The 18,987-nt window shown below is 41.0% G+C and overlaps 1 protein-coding gene across 1 annotated transcript; it reads left to right on the forward strand.

Annotated features, from left to right (window-relative positions):
- Positions 1-1,603: 1,603 nt before the first annotated feature.
- LUZP4 (leucine zipper protein 4) lies at positions 1,604-18,772 on the forward strand. The gene is given in 5 exon segments (XM_005594417.5): positions 1,604-1,694; positions 13,498-13,632; positions 14,822-14,940; positions 18,048-18,546; positions 18,549-18,772. Coding segments are annotated over 5 exon segments (921 nt in total). The 3' UTR covers positions 18,626-18,772.
- The last annotated feature ends 215 nt before the right edge of the window (positions 18,773-18,987 follow it).

Here is an 18,987-nt window from a genome sequence, read left to right on the forward strand (position 1 = left end):
GAGCCAGTGACAAGATTTCTCTAACATTTTAAAACAGCGTTTGATTGAGCAGTATTAGGTGATAACAGGAACAATTACATTTTTCTTAAGAAATGTCATGGACACAACTTTAAGGCCATCGAACAGCATGTGGCAGGTCGGATATGGTGGGTCATGCCTGTAATCCCAACACTTTGGGAGGCCAAGGTGGGAGGATTGCTTGAGGCCAGGAGTTTAAGATCAGCTTGGCCAACATGGTGAGATCCCCATCTCTACAGCCCGAGAGGAGCCTGGGAGGTTAAGGCATGCCAACCTGGGCAACAGATCCAGGAAAGAAAGAAAAAAGAAAAGAAAGAAAGGAAGGAAGGAAGGAAAAAAGGAAGGAAGCTAGCAAGGAAGGAAGGAAGAAAGGAAGAAAGGGAAGGAAGGAAGAAAGAAAGAGGAAGGAAGGAAAAGAAATAGCCGGGTGCGGTGAGGGAGGGAGGCCGAGGCGGGTGGAAAAAAAGAAGTTAGGAAGAAGGAAGGGAGGGAGGGAGGGAGGGAGGAAGGAAGGAAGGAAGGAAGGAAGGAAGGAAGGAAGGAAGGAAGGAAGGAAGGGAGAGAAAGAGGGAAAGAAACAAAAGAAAGGAAGGAAGGAAGGAAGGAAGGAAGGAAGGAAGGAAGGAAGGAAGGAAGGAAGGAAGGAAGGAAGGAAGGAAAAGAAATAGCCAGGTGTGGTGAGGGAGGGAGGCCGAGGTGGATGGAAAGAAAGAAAGTAGGAAGAAGAAAGAGGGAGGGAGGGAGGGAGGGAGGGAGGGAAAGTGTGGGCACGGTGGTATGAGGGCAGCCGAGACGGGTGGATCACTTGAGCCCAGGAGACCAGCCTGGCCAACATGGTGAAACTCCATCTCTACTAAAAATACAAAAATTAGCCAAGCGTGGTGGCACACTCCTGTTATCTCAGCTACTTGGGAGGCTGAGGTGGGAGAATCACTTGAATCTGAGAGGCAGAGGTTGCAGTGAATGGAGATGGCACCACTTCACTCCAGCCTGGGCGACAGAGAGAGATTGTCTCAGTAAAAAAAAAAAAAAAAAAAAAAAAAAAGAGGAAAGAAAGAATGAAAGATGAAAGAAAGAAACAGAGAAAGAAAGAAAGAAAAGAAAGCATGTGGCATTGCAAGCCTGTGAATCCTCCCTAGATGTAAATTTGGGCTCGCTCTTGGAATTTGAGAGAAGCAGAGCACCAGCCCATTAAGTCAAGAATATAAGGTTTTATTCCCCATGAATGCCAACAGCAAAGAGGAGAAATGGGTTCTAGGAACTGTGAAAGGCAAGGGTCGGAACACCACATACACTAGAAACTTGTAGCCAACTAGGTAGTGTTCTGGGTGGAGACAATATTTTTAGAAAGGGGTATGCAGTGGGAGATGAGCGGGTCTTTCCTTTTTTTTTTTTTTTCTAGTGAGCCAAGCTCCTGATAGGAGACTTGGTGAGAGGTATACGCCAAGCTCCACCCCTTGGGGCTTAGCAACAGCAAAGGAAGAGGCTATGATTGGAGGATCAGGTTAGCCCACCATGCTCCTCCCGCGCGGTGAGGGGGCGGTACACGCTCACGCTCGGAGTGTGACGCCATGATACAGAGGAGATGGCTTCGTTTCAGAAGCTAACACTTCCTGAAAAAGTGTCGCCAAATCGTCCCAGTCGGAAAAAGGTTAACTTCCTAGATATGTCTCTAGGTATGTAGATCTCGGATCCCAGTCCCCACTAGTTTGGGCTCACTGGTCTTGAGCGCAAGACCTCGGCATACTGCTGACTAGAAGTGGCGTCGGGAGGAGCACACCGCTTCAAGGAGAGGCTTCCCCCTCAGGGCATCTCCGCACCTGCCCGGCCCCTATCCCTCCTCTCCTCTTCTTCTCCTCACCTCCAGCCCTCTCCTTTCAGGTGGGGAACTCTGAGGGAGGCTGACAAAAAGTGCGTGGGGATTAAGGATTGCTGAAAGGGGCAGGCGGAGAAAATAGACCATTTCCGTGTATTTTACTCTCCTAAGAATTGATACCTAATTACTGGCCTCCTTCAAACACATGGGGCCAAGTGCTCTTCTCAGTCCAAGCGGATGTCATAAATTACTAGATTCCAGGGCCCGGAGGAGCAAGCCTCAGGCTATTTTGCTAGGGATTCCAGCGTGGTAGTGCCAAGAGTTGTTGGTGGGTTGGTGTATCTGCTTTGTTGGAAGGGGTGGTTGGTGCGTTTATTTGCTTGTTGGCTGGTGGTTATTCGCTCTGGATCGCCTTCCTTTGCAGGCACTCTCTAGTCTCTAACTTGAGACCTCTACACGGAGAGTGGAACCTTAGAAAAAATAAATCCTTTATCAATGCCCCTAACCTCCTCCATTCGCACCAAACCCAGAAAAAGTGAATTTTACTCGGACCAGTTCCTCTGCTATTATCCACCTTAGAAATGGGGAAGAGGGGAGGGAATAGACTTTCCAAGCCAGATAGGGAGTGAGCAGAGCTGAGTAGAGGATGGAAGCTGACTTTAGAAATGGAGAGGGGCATCAGAGCACGGAAGAAGGAAACTGTAGAAATGGGGGAAGGAGGACAAAACAGAAAAGGCCTACTTTATTTATTTAGGTTTGTGTGTCTGTGTGTGAAACAGGGGCTTGCTCTGTTTCTCAAGCAGGTGTGCAGTGGCATCATCTTGGCTCACTGCAACCTCCACCCCCTGGCGTCAAGCGATCCTCCCACCTCAGCCGCCCGAGTAGCTGGGACTACAGGCACATGCCACCACACCCGTCTAGGTTGTTTTTTGTTTTTGTTTTTGTTTTTTTTGTATTAGTAGAACGAGGTTTCACCATGTTGCCCAGACTGGTCTCCTGGTCTCAAGTGATCTGCCCCCCTCGGCCTCCCAAAGTCCTGCAATTACAGGCGTGAGCAACCGCCCCCAGCCTGGTTAGTTGTTTTTGAGACAAGGTCAGGGACTGTTGTCTGGGCTGGATTATAGTGGCACGATCACGGCTCACTGTGGCCTCAAGCTCTCAGGCTCAATCAAGTGATCCTACCACCTCAGCCTCTAGAGGAGCTGGAACCACAGGTGCTTGCCACCACACCTACCTAATTTTTAAATTTTTGTAGAGAATGGGTCTCCTTATGTTGCCCAGGCTGGTCTCGAACTCCTGGCCTCAAACAATCCTCCCGGCTTGGCCTCCCAAAATGCTGGGATTGTGGGCCTGAGCCACCGCGCCTGGCCAGGGGCCACTTTAGAAATGAGAGAGGGAGAGGCAGAGCAGTGGGAGCTGAGCTTCAATGTGGAAGTGCAGGGGTGGAGCGAGGAGAAGCAGGAACAAGGAGGGCGGACCTTAGAAATGGATGGAACAGTGGAAAGAGGGTTCACCTTAGAGATGAGGGTAGGGGAGCAGAGCAGGGAGGGCTGAACTTTAAAAGGGGCAGGATAAGTGGAGGGAGAGTGTACCATAGAAATGAAGAAGTTTGGCTGGGCTTGGTGGCTCATTCCTGTAATCCCAGCAGTTTGGGAGGCTGAGGTGGGCGGCTTACTTGAGGCCAGGAGTTCGAGACCAGCCTGGCCAACATGGTGAAACCCCATCTGTACTAAAAATACAAAAATTAGCTGGGCATGGTGTTGTGTGCCTGTAGTCCCAGCTATGTGGGAGGCTGAGGCAGGAGAATTGCTTGAACCCGGGAGGTGGAGGCTCCAGTGAGTTGAGATCGCGGCACTGCACTCCAGCCTGGGTGCCAGAGTGAGACTCCATCTCAAAAAAAAAAAAAAAAAAAGTACTGAAATGAAGAGGGACGCTGTGGCTCATGCCTGTAATCGTGGGAGGCAGAGGTTAGGCTGGTCTTGAACTCCTGACCTCAAGTGATACGCTTGCCTCGGCCTCACACAGTGCTGGGATTACAGGCGTGAGCCACCTCGCCCGGCCTAAACTTTCTTTATAGTGTCCTTTGAAGTCCTGAAGTTTCAGATTCTGATAAAATACAATTTATCTGTTTTTTGTTGTTGTTCATGCTTTGGAGTCATTTCTAGAAAATCATGAAGATATACCCTTGTTTCCTTCTGAGTTTTCTAGTTTTAACTCTTACATTTACATCTTTGATCCATTTTGAGTTCATTCTTGTATATGGGGTGAGTTAAGAGCCAACTTCATTATATTGCATTTTGATGTCTAATTGTTCCAGCACTACTTGTTAAAAAGACTAATTTTCCTTCATTGAAAGCTCTTCTTGGTGGAATTGCTTTCTTAATTTCATTTTTGGATAGTTAATTGCTGGTATATATAAATAGAATTAATTTTTGCATATAGATCTTGTATCTTGCAACCTTGCTGAGCGTGTTCATTAGTGCTAATCTCCGTGTGTGTGTGTGTGTGTGTGTGTATCTTTAGGAATTTCTACATACAAGATCATGATATCTGAGAACAGAGATAGTTTTACTTTTTTCTAATCTGCTTGTCTTTTGTTCTTTTTGACTAATTGCTCTGGATAGAATTTCTAGCAAAACGTTAATTAGATGTGGTGAGATTGGACATCTTTGACTTGTTTCTGATCTTAGGGAGAAAAGTTTTCCGTTTTTCACCATTAATCATTTTACCTTTGGTTGGGTTTTTGTAGATGCCCTTATGAGGTTGAGGAATTTACCTGCCTCCCACTTTATTTCTGAGGAGGAATGACCATGAAAAGTAACTAAGTATTTTTTGTTGTTGTTGTCTTTAAGGTGTTTAAGCAATCTATTTCAAGACTGGTATCAATTTCCTCTTCTAAGACATGGTCCCTGTTGATCCCATACTGCTACTTTCCCCCACCTCAACTTCATCACAAGTTCTGAAATATTTTGTGGCATTAAAATGACTTTAAAAATAATATTTGGTCACTGGCCAGGGCTGGGTTAAGGCGAGGTAAATGAGGCACTTGCTTCGAGTATAAAGTTCAAGGAGTCACAAAAAAAATTCATTAATAGGGATAATTAATATTTTAATGAAATATTTAAAAAATTAAATGGACAAACTACAGCCATCTTTCTGGCCACCTGTTTCTGTAAATAAAGTTTTCTTCACTTAAGAACTAGGGTGAAGCAAGTGAAGGAGGGCTGTGCAAGTACAGGGTCTGATCTGATCTTTTTTTTTTTAATGGAATCTCACTCTGTCACCCAGGCTGGAGTGCAGTGGCATGATCACAGCTCACTGCAGCCTCGACTTCCTGTGCTTAGGCAGTCCTCCCACCTCAGCCTCCCAAGTAGCTGGGATATAGGCGTGTGCCACCACGCCCAGCTAATTTTTTTGTAGTTTTGTAGAGACAGGTTCTCCCTATATTGCCTAGACTGGTCTTGACTTCTGGGCTCCAGCAATTCACCCACCTTGACCTCCCAAAGTGCTAGGATTACAGGTGTGAGCCACCACGTCCAGCCTTTGATCCTATCTTTTCAAAAAAAAGTTTGATATTTTGTTCGTCACGGATTGGTTTTGCATTGATTTTTATTTTTGAAAATATTGTGAGGCTGGGCTCGGTGGCTCACGCCTATAATCCCAGCTCTTTGGGAGGCTGAGGCAGGTGGATGACCTGAGGTCAGGAGTTCGAGACCACCCTGGCCAACATGGTGAAATCCTGTCTCTACTAGAAATACAAAAATTAGCCGGGTGTGGTCGTGGGTGCCTGTAGTCCCAGCTACTCGGGAGGCTGAGACAGGAGAATTGCTTGAACCCGGGAGGCCGAGGTTGCAGTGAGCCGAGATCATGCCACTGCACTCCAGCATGGGTTACAGAACCTAGACTCTGTCTCAAAAAAAAAAAAAAAAAAAGAAAGAAAATATTGTGTTAAGATATTTCAATCTTGATTACTGAGTTTTGGGGGGCCTCCTTGAATTTTGTGCCTGAAGTGAATTCCTCACTTACCTCACTCTAGGTCCTGCCTTGTCACTGGGACCTTGAAGGAAGAAAAACCCAGAACTGAAGGAAATTTATAGCACTGAGTTAAAACTTCATGCTTCCTGCACTTTTCTTTGTGTTGATTTCACTGACATTTTTGCAATTGCCAACAGAAAAGAAAAAACAAAACTGATAAATAGCTAAAGCAATGGGTTTATCTCAAAATTCAGGGAAATAAGGGCCATAGTTGCAGAGTGGCTTGGTCCCAAAAATGCAGTCGTTGTGTGACCTTGTGCAAGTTGCTCCATCTCTTGGGGCCTGAGTTTCCTGATCTGAATAAAATCTACATCATAGAGTTGTTGAAGATTAAATGAGATAATACAGGTAATGTTCACAGAGTATGCTGCCTGACGTGGATAAAGCTGAGTAAATATTTGCTATATGTGCCCCGGAAAGTGGGCCTAAACCCTCCCTTTTGCGTAGCCAGCAATTTGGCAAGCTGGAGAAATTACCTCTCCTCTCAGGATTTTGTTATCAAACTTCAGAGATTCAGTAGTTATGAAAGAGATTAAAAACTATCCAGGTGAAAGATGGGGTTTAAACAGCTTGCCTAAGTCTCTGGGAGACTGAGAGAGGAGGTGGTGTCGTGTAACTTGAATAATAGTGAAGTAAACAGACTTAGGAGGCACTTACATTTTAGTAGACTATTACAGCTGGAAGGATACTGGAGAGTCTGCTTTGGGAAAGATTAGTTCAGTTATTTGAAAGGCTGAGGAAAGATGTTGAGTTGAATTTGGTAGGTTAGCTGGAGATTAAGTATAACTGTAAGACCTCATAGTCACTGAGTTGTTAAAAATCTTGAAGTCATTGTTTTATCCTTTTAAACGCTGGTTCTGTGTATCCGTGTTTTAAATGTTGGTTCTCTATATCCATATTTATAGATGAGAATCCCAGTTTTGATCATGTCAGGAGGAACAGCAAACTTTCGACTAGTCATCACAGGCCCTTGCAATTTATTTTATTTTTATTTTTATTTAATTTTTTGAGACAGGGTCTCTGTCGCTGAGGCTGGAGTGCAGTGGCGCAATCACAGCTCACTGCAGCCTGGACCTCCCAGGCTCAAGCGATCCTCCCACCTTTGCCCCTAGAGTAGCTGGGACCCTAGGTGTGCACCACCACACCTGGCTTATTTTTGTATTTTCTTTGGTAGAGACAGAGTTTCACCATGTTGCCCAGGCTGGTCTCGAACTCCTGGGCTCGAGGAATCTTCTCGCCTTGGCCTCCCAAAGTGCTGGGATTACAGCCGTGAGCCACCACGCCAGGCTGAGGCCCTTGCAGTTTGAAGGCAAGAAAAATACACAATAAGTAGCAAATACATGTTGCTTTCTACGGTGTAATGAGAAAGCCATACTTTTTCCTGATAAATTTCCCCATGTTTTTCTCAGTGAAAATAATACTTTTTAATAATACATATCTTTGTTTTTATATAACTAAACACATGCTTTAGAAAAGCAGTAGTATGTTGGATGCAAGGTTTTTACTTCCATTGTAGTACATGCTAAAGTAGGAAAAGGCTCTACAAATGAATTTTTGTTTTTGTGCTCAGTAAACATACCCAAAAGGTATTAGAGTCTTTTTTTTTTTTTAAAACAAATAAAAGGCAAAAAGAAGACCAAAAATCGAACTGGTAACAGCAAGAACTTAATAGGAACTCCACTCCTCTGTTCATTACTTTTACCTAAAAGAGACATGCAAAAGTGTTGTAGTTAGAAAGAAAAGAACTTTTTCTGCCTGCTAGATATATTGGACCACGAATTCACAAATATGGATTATCCACTCTGTATTCTGTGCTAGGCACTTAGTACACTAATAAATAAACAGTGGTCTCTTCTCAAGTACCTCCTAATCTAGTTGGAGAGACAGCTAAGTAAATATGTGCAATTATACATTGTTTTAAGTATTCTAGAAGTATGTATAGTCAGAATTTTTCAGAAATTGAGAGGAACCTAAGTCACTTACATTTTTTGAGGTTTCCAGCATTTTAAATATTTAAAAAATGGCAAAACAAAAATTGTGGTTCATTTTACATGTTTATAAATGTAAAATAGTGCTTTCAACCCACTGTAAAATAAAATGCAATATAAGTATGCTTTTCACAAGAAAATTACACAATTTAAATAAAAACGTAATTATTCATATGGCATCTCAAGCAGTGCAATCAGTTTTAAACTGTGTGAGGAATACTGTCTTTCTTCAGTCCTGACAGTTTATTTCTGAGACTAAGTATATCAAGAATTCAAATTTAAGGCTCTTTGGTGAGGCCTGAATCAAATGTCTCTCCTTGAGAGATTGGCTAAGTGTTCTCTAGGTGGATTCGGTGGAGAATATCATTACAGAGAGCAGAATGAACAAAGCCCCATGTCTTTATAATGATGTATTCTGAGAACTAAGGAAAAGGACATGAGAATCTGGAAAAATACTGTAGTATTAAGGACGCTTTCTTCATAACCTCATAGCCTATGTTGGAAGGGCATTTACACAGCTTACCCAGGTTCATAGGCATTTGCTTTCTCTTCAATATGAAAGGCTGAGCAGCAATTTGATTTCATCTCTAAATTGTAGCTGGTGAGATCTACCCAATTCCATTACAATCCAACAAATCAAATGGTGGTCTCTGGAATTACAAAGTCTAAGGATTAAAATTACATATGATTTCACTTAAAAAAAATCCAGCAACACATTCCAGGATGTGGATAATTCAAAAACATTTTTTAAAATAAGTTTTAGGCCGGGTGTGGTAGTTCACATCTGTAATTCCAGGAGATGTCAGCCTTTTCAAAGAAAATCAGAATCAGATTTTTTCTTATTATTTTAATTTTTATTTATTTGTAATTTTTGTGGTTATATAGTAGGTGTATATATTTATGGGGTACATGAGATGTTTTGATACAGGCATGCATGTAATTGCAATGTGAAATAAGCACATCATAGAGATTATCCATCCTCTTAAGCATTCATCCTTCGAGTTACAAACAATCCAATTATTACACTCTTTATTTTAAAATATATAGTTATTATTGACTATAGTCACCCTGTTGTGCTATCAAATAGTAGGTCTTATTCATTCTTTCTATTTATATTTTATTGTACTGCCTATGTACTGAAAAGTTGTTGTAGTTATTATTTTTTATTGGTTCATCGTTTACTACTTAGGATGAGAGTAGTTTATACACCACAGTTACAGTATTTTAATATTCTGTGTTTTTCTGTGTACTTACTATTATCCATGAGTTTTATACCCTCAGATGATGACTTACTACTCATTAATGTCTTTTCTTCCTGGTTGAAGCACTCCCTTTAGCCTTTTTTGTAGGACAGGTCTGGTGTTGATGAAATCCCTCAGCTTTTGTTTGTCTGTGAAACTTTTTATTTCTCCTTCATGTTTGAAGGATATTCTCACTGGGTGTGCTATTCTAGGGTAAAGTTTTTCCTTTCAGCACTTTAAATGTATCAGCCCACTCTCTCCTGATTTGTAAGGTTTCCACTGAAGGGGTTGCTGCCGGACATATTAGAGCTCTGTTGTTTGTTATTTGTTTCTTTTCTCTTGCTGCTTTTAGGATCCTTTCTTTATCCTTGACCTTTAAGAGTCTGATTATTAAATGCCTTGAGGTAGTCTTCTTTGGGTTAAATCTGCTTAGTGTTCTATAACCTTCTTGTACTTGGATATTGATATCTTTCTCTAGGTTTGAGAACTATTTTTTTTCTTTCTTTTTTCTTTTTTTTGACAGAGGGTTGCTCTGTAGCTCAGGCTGGAGAGCAGTGGCGTAATCTCAACTCACTGCAACCTCAGCCTCACAGGTTCAAACAATTCTCCTGCCTCAGCCTCCCAAGTAGCTGGTATTACAGGTGCGCACCACCACACCCAGCTAATTTTTGTAGAGGTGGTGTTTAATCATGTTGGCCAGGCTGTTCTTAAACTCCTGACATCAAGCGATCCACCCGTGAGCCACCACTCCCAGCCCCGTTGAATAAACGTTCTACCCCTATCTCTTTCTCTACATCCTCTTTAAAGCCAATAACTCTCAGATTTGCCATTTTGAGGCTGTTTTCTAGATCCTGTAGGTATGTTTCATTGTTTGTTTGTTTTCTTTTGTCTCCTCTGATTGTACATTTTCAAATAGCCTTTCTTCAAGCTCACTAATTCTTCTACCAGATTCATTCTGTTATTAAAGGACTGATGCATTCTTCAGTATGCCAATTGCATTTTTCCAGTTCCGGAATTTCTCCTTGACACTTTTTAATCATTTCTATCTCTTTGTTACATTTATCTGATAGAATTCTGAATTCCTTCTGTGTTTGCTTGAATTTATTTGAGTTTTCTCAACACAGCTATTTGGAATTCTCTGTCTGAAAAGTCACATATCTCTGTTTTTCCAGGACTCGTCCTTAGTGCCTTATTTAGTTCATTTGGTGAGGTCATGTTTTCCTGGAACCTACTGATACTAGTAGATGTTCTTCAGTGTCTGGGCGTTGAAGGGTTAGGTATTTATTGTAGTCTTTACTGTCTGGGCTTCTTTGTACTCATCCTTTTTGGGAAGGCTTTCCAGATATTTGAAAAGACTTCAGTGTTGTGATCTGAGCAGTTTCTACTTTAGGGGACATCCCAAGCGCAGTAATGCTGTGGTTCTTGCAGACTCATAGAGGTACCGCCTTGATGGTTTTGGACAGGATCTGGGAGAATTCTCTGGATCACCAGGCAGAGCCTCTTGTTCTTTTCCCTTATTTTCTCCTAAACAAACAGAGTGTCTCTGTTCTGAGCCACCCAGAGCTGGGGTGGAGTGACACAAGCACCCCTGTGGCCACCACCACTATGACTGCACTGGGTCAGACCCGAAGCCAGCACAGCTCTGGGTCTCACCCAAGGTCTGCTGCAAATACTCCTGGCTACTGCCTAGCTTGCTCAAGGCTCTGGAGCTCTACAATCAGCCAGTGGCAAAACCAACCAGGCCTGTGTCCTTTCCTTCAGGGTGGCAAGGTCCCCCAAGCCCGAGGTGGGTCCAGAAGTGACATCTGGGACTCAGGACCTAGAGTCAAAAACCTTAGAAGTCTACCTGGTGTTCTATTGTATTATGGCTGAGCTGGCACTCATACCACAAAATGCAGTCCTTCCCACTCTTCCCTTCCCTTTCTAAAGGCAGAGGAGCCTCACCCCGTAACTAGTCATCCTAGGCCAGGAAAAGTATTGTTTACTGTGGACTACCATAGATGTTCCCTTAAGACTCAGGGGCTCTTAAGTCACTTTGCGATGAATGCTGCCTGGTCTGAGACTCACCCTTCAGAGCAGTGAGCTCCCCTCTGGCCTAGGGCAGTTCCAGAAGTGCTATCCAAGAGTCAAGTCCTGGAATCAGGGATTCCAAGAGCCCACTTGGTGCTCTACCCTTCTGTGGCTGTGCTGGTACCTGAAGCCAGCAAGTCTCAGAGGCTCACCCAAGGCCCTCAACATAGTACCTGGGTATTGCTGCTAGTTATTCAGTGCCCAAGAGCTTTTCAGTTAACAGTTGATGAATTCTGCCAGGGCTGAGTCCTTTCCTTCAAGGCAGTCGGTTCCCTTCTGGCCTAGGGTATGTCTAGAAATGTGGTCCAGGAGCTAGAGCCTGAAACAGGAACCTCATAACTCTAACCGGTGCCCTAGCCTTCTGTGGCTGAGCTAGTATCCAAGATGTAAGACAAAGTCCTCCCCACTCTTCCCTCTCTTCTCAAGTGGAAGGAAGGGGTCTCTTTTGGAGCTGTGAGCTGTCCAGCCTGGGGTTAGGGGAGGGGCGATGCCACCACTCCCTTGGCTGCCCCAGCTGGTGTCTCAGTATGTCGTGTGGCCCCCCAAGTCCACACTCTGTTGGCCCAGTTCAGCACTAAGGCTTGCCTAAGAGTTGCAGCCCTTATGGCCTAGACCAGGTGTTTCCAATCTTTTGGCTTCCCTGGGCCACACTGAAAGAATAATTGTCTTGAGCCACACATAAAATACACTAACATTAACAATAGCTGATGAGCTAAAAAAAAAAAAAAAATTGCAAAAAAAAATCTCATAATGTTTTAAGAAAGTTTACGAATTTGTATCGGGCTGCATTCAAAACCATCCTGGGCCGTGTGCGGCCTGCAGGCCGCGGGTTAGAAAAGCTTGGCCTAGACTGCCTTTCAGGTTTACTTGGAGATCCAGAGCACTGTAACCCTTGATGGAGAGGTTTGTGGGAACTCATGCTCGGGCTGCCGGGATGGGTGATTCCTCTCTGACTGGGGCTAGTTTAAATCTTCCTTCCAATGGGCAGGTGTCAGGTGAGTTTGGTCCAGTTTTCCTTTCTGCTCTAACAGGACAGCACTAAATTCAATGCCTCACGATTGCTGTGTTCTTCCTCCCCCAGTGCCCAGAGATGCTCTTGGCACCACCATGCCATTGCTGCCGGGGGTGGGGGAGGGGTGGCATTGGCGATTCAGGACTGTTTTTTCTGTCTCTTCAGTGCCTCTTTCAGTGATATGAAGTTAAAACCAGTTACTATGAGTGCTCACATGATTTTTGGTTTTTATGAAGGTGTTTTTTCTGTGTAGATAGTTGTTAAATTTGTGTCCTTGCTGGGGGGACAATTGGTGGAGGCTTCCATTCTGCCATCTTGCTCCCTATCCCAGAATCAGATATTTAGAGACCTGAAGCAGGACTAGTACTAAGCAAAATAAAAAAGGAGTGATTAATCTGTGTCACCCAACTGCCTCTTTTGTACCCTTTTCAGCTCTTCTTTTCTTTTAGAATCTCCAGTTTTTTCTAAATACCTAGCTTGTCCTTTCCTCCCCCCCCTTCCTGAGTGTAGCTTCCGGAAGGTGTGGGGACTTGTGCTTATTTCTAAAGATGCCTTGACATGAGTATAGTTTTATCCACTGATAGAGCATCCCACCTGTAGACTCTTCCATTCTAGATGTTAGGAGAGATATTTTAGAGCAAGTTGTACCTGTCTCCCAATCTTTAAATTATGCCATGTAAGTGCTGTCTGCCTGAGTACGTGTAAGTACGTGCCTGACTACAGAGTCAAGTCTGATTGCTTCCTGCTGCTACAATAATCTAGGTTCCTCACTTCTGTGGTGTCTCCTGTGAACTTCCATCACCACTTTCTTACTTTTGTCACTTCCTTTTTCTTTGTTACTTTTTGATAATATACATGTAACTAATTGTCTATTACTTACATTTAATCAGATAGACATTTAATGGTCTATCACTTTACATTTAATTACTGATTTACATTTATTTATTCAGCAACTTAATGACTGTATTGCTCTATATTTCTGTGACACTGAAATAACATTTAGTAAAATCATTTATTTAGATGATATCCCCCCTGAGCTATTGCAGTGTGAAAGTATTTTGCCTTTGCGTAAATAAAGTTACCATAAATCTAACAGGAATTTTTCTTTCTTATTCCAGCAAACCCTAAGATGTCGGTATTGATTGACCTTTGTTACAGTTTAACAAATTTATTATTATTATTGTATTATCATGTTTTAGGGATACCAGTTTTTAGGTATTCTGAAATATCATGAGATAGCATATAGATTATTCACTTGAGACATTATTATTTGGTTTTTGCCATTTTATTGATTTTTTTATGTATTTTCTAATATAGATGACATTATAATCTATAAAGAGTTAGAAGGGACAAACGCTGAAAAAGAAGAAAAGAGTAAAAGACAGAACCATAGTAAAAAGGAATCGTCTTCAAGACAGCAATCAAATACTCATGGATATTGCCATCAGAGAGGTAAAGTATGCTGAAAATAGTCACACATGGTAAAAAGAGTCTGAAATATTTGTGAATAACTAGGTAAGTAAAATCAAGAATTCACAATATTGTTCTAAAGTTGCATTATATTGCTTGTTTTATTTTTTCTGGGCATGGACTTATACAGGGTTGGTAAGAATTTATGCCATGTCATATGAATACAAATTTATTTTAATTTATAAGAATTATTTCCCTAATGGAGAGTGGGATAAGAAAAGTAACCATATGAGCTGAGAGATATTTTGTACTTGTTTACAAGCCTGGGTTGGTTGGTCCAGTTCTGCTTTTAGGAGGCAATAAAGGAGGGTTAAGAGCATAGTCAATAATCTGAACACTATGGCATCCACATTTTGAAAATACAAATGTTGTAAGACAAAAAGAGTAGGGTAGAACATGACAAATGTCCTCTGTATACCTAACCTCATTGGTAAGTGCAGTGTGCATTTTTTAATATGAATGTGCTACAGATTGCCACGATACAGAAGTCTTTTCAACAATTAAAGGTCTTCATAATCTAGTCAACAGATTGGAACCATTTTGACATCATGATTACTATAAGCCCCAACAGTTGCCTATGCAGCTTCATTTCAGTTCTTGTGTGAATCTTCAGTAGCTCAACATGTTCTGAGAAGAGAAGATAAATGATGGTAGTTATTACAGGGGCAGAGCAGCCAAAAAGGGTAACATGGCCCATTCTTATGTGCCTAACCAGTCATCACAAAATTGATCTTTGTGAGCCTTTTGGAGATATTCTTTGATGGGTTTTCTACTGTCTTTGTTTGTTTACCCAAACAAAGCAGACAATTGAGACAAATATTCACATGATTAATACAAAGCAGACAGTTTCTCTCCATCTCTCCTTTTTCTACTGGAGTATTCTTTCATTTAATTTCAGATAGTATGTCCCAACTTTGGTGGCATATGAAACCAAAATTGAGGTATTATATACTGAGAAGACTACCCTATTAAGGTATGCAAATTGAAATAGTATGGCAAAGACTGTTCTAGAATTCAGTGAGACTCCCAGATGATACCAGAGTAATGAAATATCAAAAGTTTTGCAAAACCCAGTGCATAGCTTTAAAAAAATGAGATCAGAGATAATACTTCTCTGAGAGATACATTGAATTTACTACTTGAAAATACAGAAAATATTTTTTTTTCAAAGGCTACTCAAGATTCAGAAGCAACTCTGAGGAAAGAAATCATGATAAAAAAACATCCCAAGAACCTTCTGGATTCAAGTCTGGACAACACCCTTTAAATGAGCAGCCTTTAATTGAACAGGTAGATAACTACCAAGAATTAACCAATATTAAAAATCCTACATTTAATATATTTCCTAATATTAATGATTTACTTTAAATTCTATTGAAAGCAGGGATTGTTTCTTGGTATTCCTCCATGGTGCCTTGAATGTACTTTAAATTCAATGTTTGTTAGTTGATTTTTCCCCTGTAACTATTTTAAAAAACATTTGATTTTTGCTGTTTTCAGTCATTACTAAAACTTCTGAATTTATGAAATGCCAAAACAGATTATTAGTTATTGTCATTAATCCTATGTAATCATTTTTATTTGTCCTCATACAGAGGCTTTGAGCTTAAGTTATAATATAAAAAGTTTTAGTATCTTTGTGAATGAACTGTAAAAGTCAGAAGCCAGATGATATCAGATATGAAATATACTCTAGAAGCAACAGGTGGCACAGACTATACCTGTACGAATCCATTTCCTCTAACCACGTATAGGTGAGCCAGTCAATAGAGAGGAATTTGAGAGGTGCTCAGATCCAGATTCACTAGCTAACATTGGTGCTAATGTTTCATCCTAGCTTATAAACTGATTCTTCTTAAGGTGTTACGTGGTCATTTAGCAAAAATGGCAGTTCCGGGAGCTTAAATCATTTTTGCCAAATCATGTAAAAGCAAATGTTTATTTATTTGCTTATCGATTTATTTTGGAGAAAAACATATTGCATTTTCAAATATTTAAAGGATTATTTTAAATTGTTCAAATGGACCGGGCGCGGTGGCTCACGCCTGTAATCCCAGCACTTTAGGAGGCTGAGGCAGGCGGATCACGAGGTCAGGAGATCGAGACCATCCTGGCTAACACGGTGAAACCCCGTTTCTACTAAAAATACAAAAAATGAGCCGGGCGTTGTGGTGGGCACCCGTAGTCCAGCTACTCGGGAGGCTGAGGCAGGAGAATGGCGTGAACCCGGGAGGCGGAGCTTGCAGTGAGCCGAGATCGCGCCACTGCACTCCAGCCCAGGCGACAGAGCAAGACTCTGTCTCAAAAAAAAAAAAAAAAAAAAAAAAAAAAAATTGTTCAAATGATGATTCAATGCCTACTCTATGCAGGCACTATGATACCAGAACAGCCTGCTTCAAATAGTCTGTACGGTGGTGGAAGAGAAAGATAGGAAAGAAATGTAATGCCAGACAGTATGCAGTATGTGCATAATAGGGCATAAGTTATATATTGTGGGGATGTAGTAATTCATTCTGATTGGGGTTCTTGAGAAACTTTGGTGGAAGAGATGGCATATGATCTGTGCCTTATAGGATGAGGAGATTTATTTATAAAGTTTGGAAAGAAGAACATGAGCTTCCTTCTGATACAGTCCAAGATGCATAAACTGAGAATAAATATTAAACAATATTTTCAAATTGAAAGCATCCTTTTCCTTTTATTTATTTTTTGTTTGTTTGTTTTTTTGAGACAGGGTCTCATTCCGTTGCCCAGGCTGGAATGTAGTGGTGTGATCATGGCTCACTGCCCCTTCTACCTCCTGGGATCAAGTAATCCTCCCACTACAGCCTCCCAAGTAGCTGGGACTATACCCTGCCACCATGCCCTGCGAATTTTTTTTTCTTTTCTGTAGAGATGAGGTCTCACTGTGTTGCCCAGGCTGGGAAAGTATCCTATTATTCATACTTTCGAAACTTTTGAGACTATCATAGCTGAACTCACCAGAAAAAAAAAATTACCCTGCAATAAAGAAATGTGTTAAAATTTAAGCATAATTATTTTACCAATAAATTGAAATAATTACAGTTTTCAATAATACTTTACAATTCTATTAAGCTAGTTTTGTACTCAACAAGATTTAGTCTTATTATCAGTGGAACACAGTTTTATTTGTTCACCCCATGTATTTATTCAACACAACCTTTTGATAGAAGGCTTCACTTGTTTATAAGGAAAGAAAACTAATGTGCACTTTGTTTTCCAAAGGTAGGAAATACATAGTACACAAGTTGATGAAAACATTTCTTATATAAACATTCATAAAAGGGACTGCAAGCTCCTTTGGAGAGGTACTTGGATACATATGGGTCTTTAGAAGATGGAACTCAGTCCTATCTTTCCTACTGACCTACTGTGCTCCCAACACCAGTCACTTAGAAAAGAGAAAAGGTACATGTGCATTTCACCCAATCTCCCTATTTAGGTTTTTCAGTACAAAAGCTGGAGAGTGGCTATAGCTTTATGTTTTAGCAAAACAACTAATTTTTTACATTTTTTATTTTAAAAAAAGTTTTCTGTGCATAATATCTTTTGTACTGGTACCTCCCCTGCTGTTTAGCAGTTGCATCCAGCTTCTGTTAGTGTTAAACTAAAAAGTCATAATGCCAAATTTAGGGCATGTTGTGCTTGTCAGGCAACATATACTAGTAGAAAGCTTGATTTCTCAGCATGGTCTATAGGACTTTATCCACTTACATTTATGTAGCATCATAGAGTTTTGTCAGAGGTTTCATTATTTCCATTTGGCTGATTCACTCCACTGCCTTTTTGGCTTAAAAACTGAAAAGGTAGAAAGGCTGTGTTGTTGCCAAGCTAATTTACTTGAATAGTATTAAGCCAACCTTCCGCTTTTTTACAGCTTCCTTTCCCCTTACTTACTTCGTCTTTCTCTCTAGAATTAAGTATTAATTTATAATGAAAAGATAGTTTCTTTTTAATGATCATTGAGTAGGCAGAGAGTAAATATGATTTTGAACACTTTCCTTTTCATCCTAAGGACTTACACTACAAAATATTCTATCAAAGTCGCAGAATCTGTTGTTTGTTTAGTAAAACATACATTCAGAAATTAGTAGGTAGAACATGACCATAGAATACAGTCAAACTCATAAAACAACTAATTTTCCATACTTTTATTTTATTAAAGTTTTAGTTGCATAGCATTTTTGTGCCAATGACATGATACAATGGAGCTATTCTGTAAGTTAGTTCTAAAAGCTGGTTGATAAATAAAATTAAGGACAGCGGAATTCTAAAAGAAACAGTTGCCCCTGAAAATGGTCTTGAGAATATATCATTATGACTTAAATCATGAAGTATATGTTTCATTTGTTTTTCATAATTGGGATCTTTTTCAGGAGAAGTGCAATGACAATTATGAGGCCCAAGCAGAGAAGAATCAAGGCCAATCAGAGGGGAATCAGCATCAATCAGAAGGAAATCCGGACAAATCAGAAGAATCTCAGGGCCAACCAGAAGAAAATCATCATTCTGAGCGATCCCGAAACCACTTAGAGAGATCTTATTATCATTTAGAGAGATCTCAAGGGCAACTAAAGATATATCATGCCCAATCTGAGAGATCTCACAGCCAATCCAAGAGATCTCATGGTCAGTCTGAGAGATCTCATGGCCAATCAAAGAGATCACATGGTCACTTAGAGAGATCTCATGGTCACTCCAAGAGATCTCATATCCAGGGAGATCTTGTGGTCACTCAGAATGATCTCCTGGTCACTCAGAGAGATCTCATAGCCACTCAGAGAGATCTCATAGCCACTCAGAAAGATCTCATAGCTACTCAGAGAGATCTCATAGTCACTCAGAGAGATCTCATGGCCACTGAGAGAGATCTCATGGTCAGTCAGGGAGATCTCATGGCCAATCAGAGAGACATCAGAGATACTCAACAGGTAAAAATACAGTGACTTCTTAATCATCAGAACAATGTGTTGAATTCTGTGGAACTAGAAAAGCATATATCTATATTCTAATGGCTAATACATATTTGTTGAAACAGACATATATTGGGACAAAGACATAAATATTAGAATGGAGGCAATGTATACATGGTATCAATATTCTTTCAACTTGATGTCCTCTAAGCTATCATCCAGTTACCCAAGATGTCCCATTAAGTTGTTCCCTGTAGATCTGCTTTCCCTGGAAGAGCCCTATGTACTCAGCCTTTCCTATTGGGCCTTTCCCACAATTAGAATATTTTGATTTAGTGTCCTGTCTCCCTTGGACATTCCAACCTGGTAAGCAAGCTAATCTAACAACTAATTGCCAAATTGA

The sequence above is a fragment of the Macaca fascicularis genome, chromosome X, assembly GCF_037993035.2.
Source record: "Macaca fascicularis isolate 582-1 chromosome X, T2T-MFA8v1.1".
In the NCBI taxonomy this organism is placed as follows: Eukaryota; Metazoa; Chordata; class Mammalia; order Primates; family Cercopithecidae; genus Macaca; species Macaca fascicularis.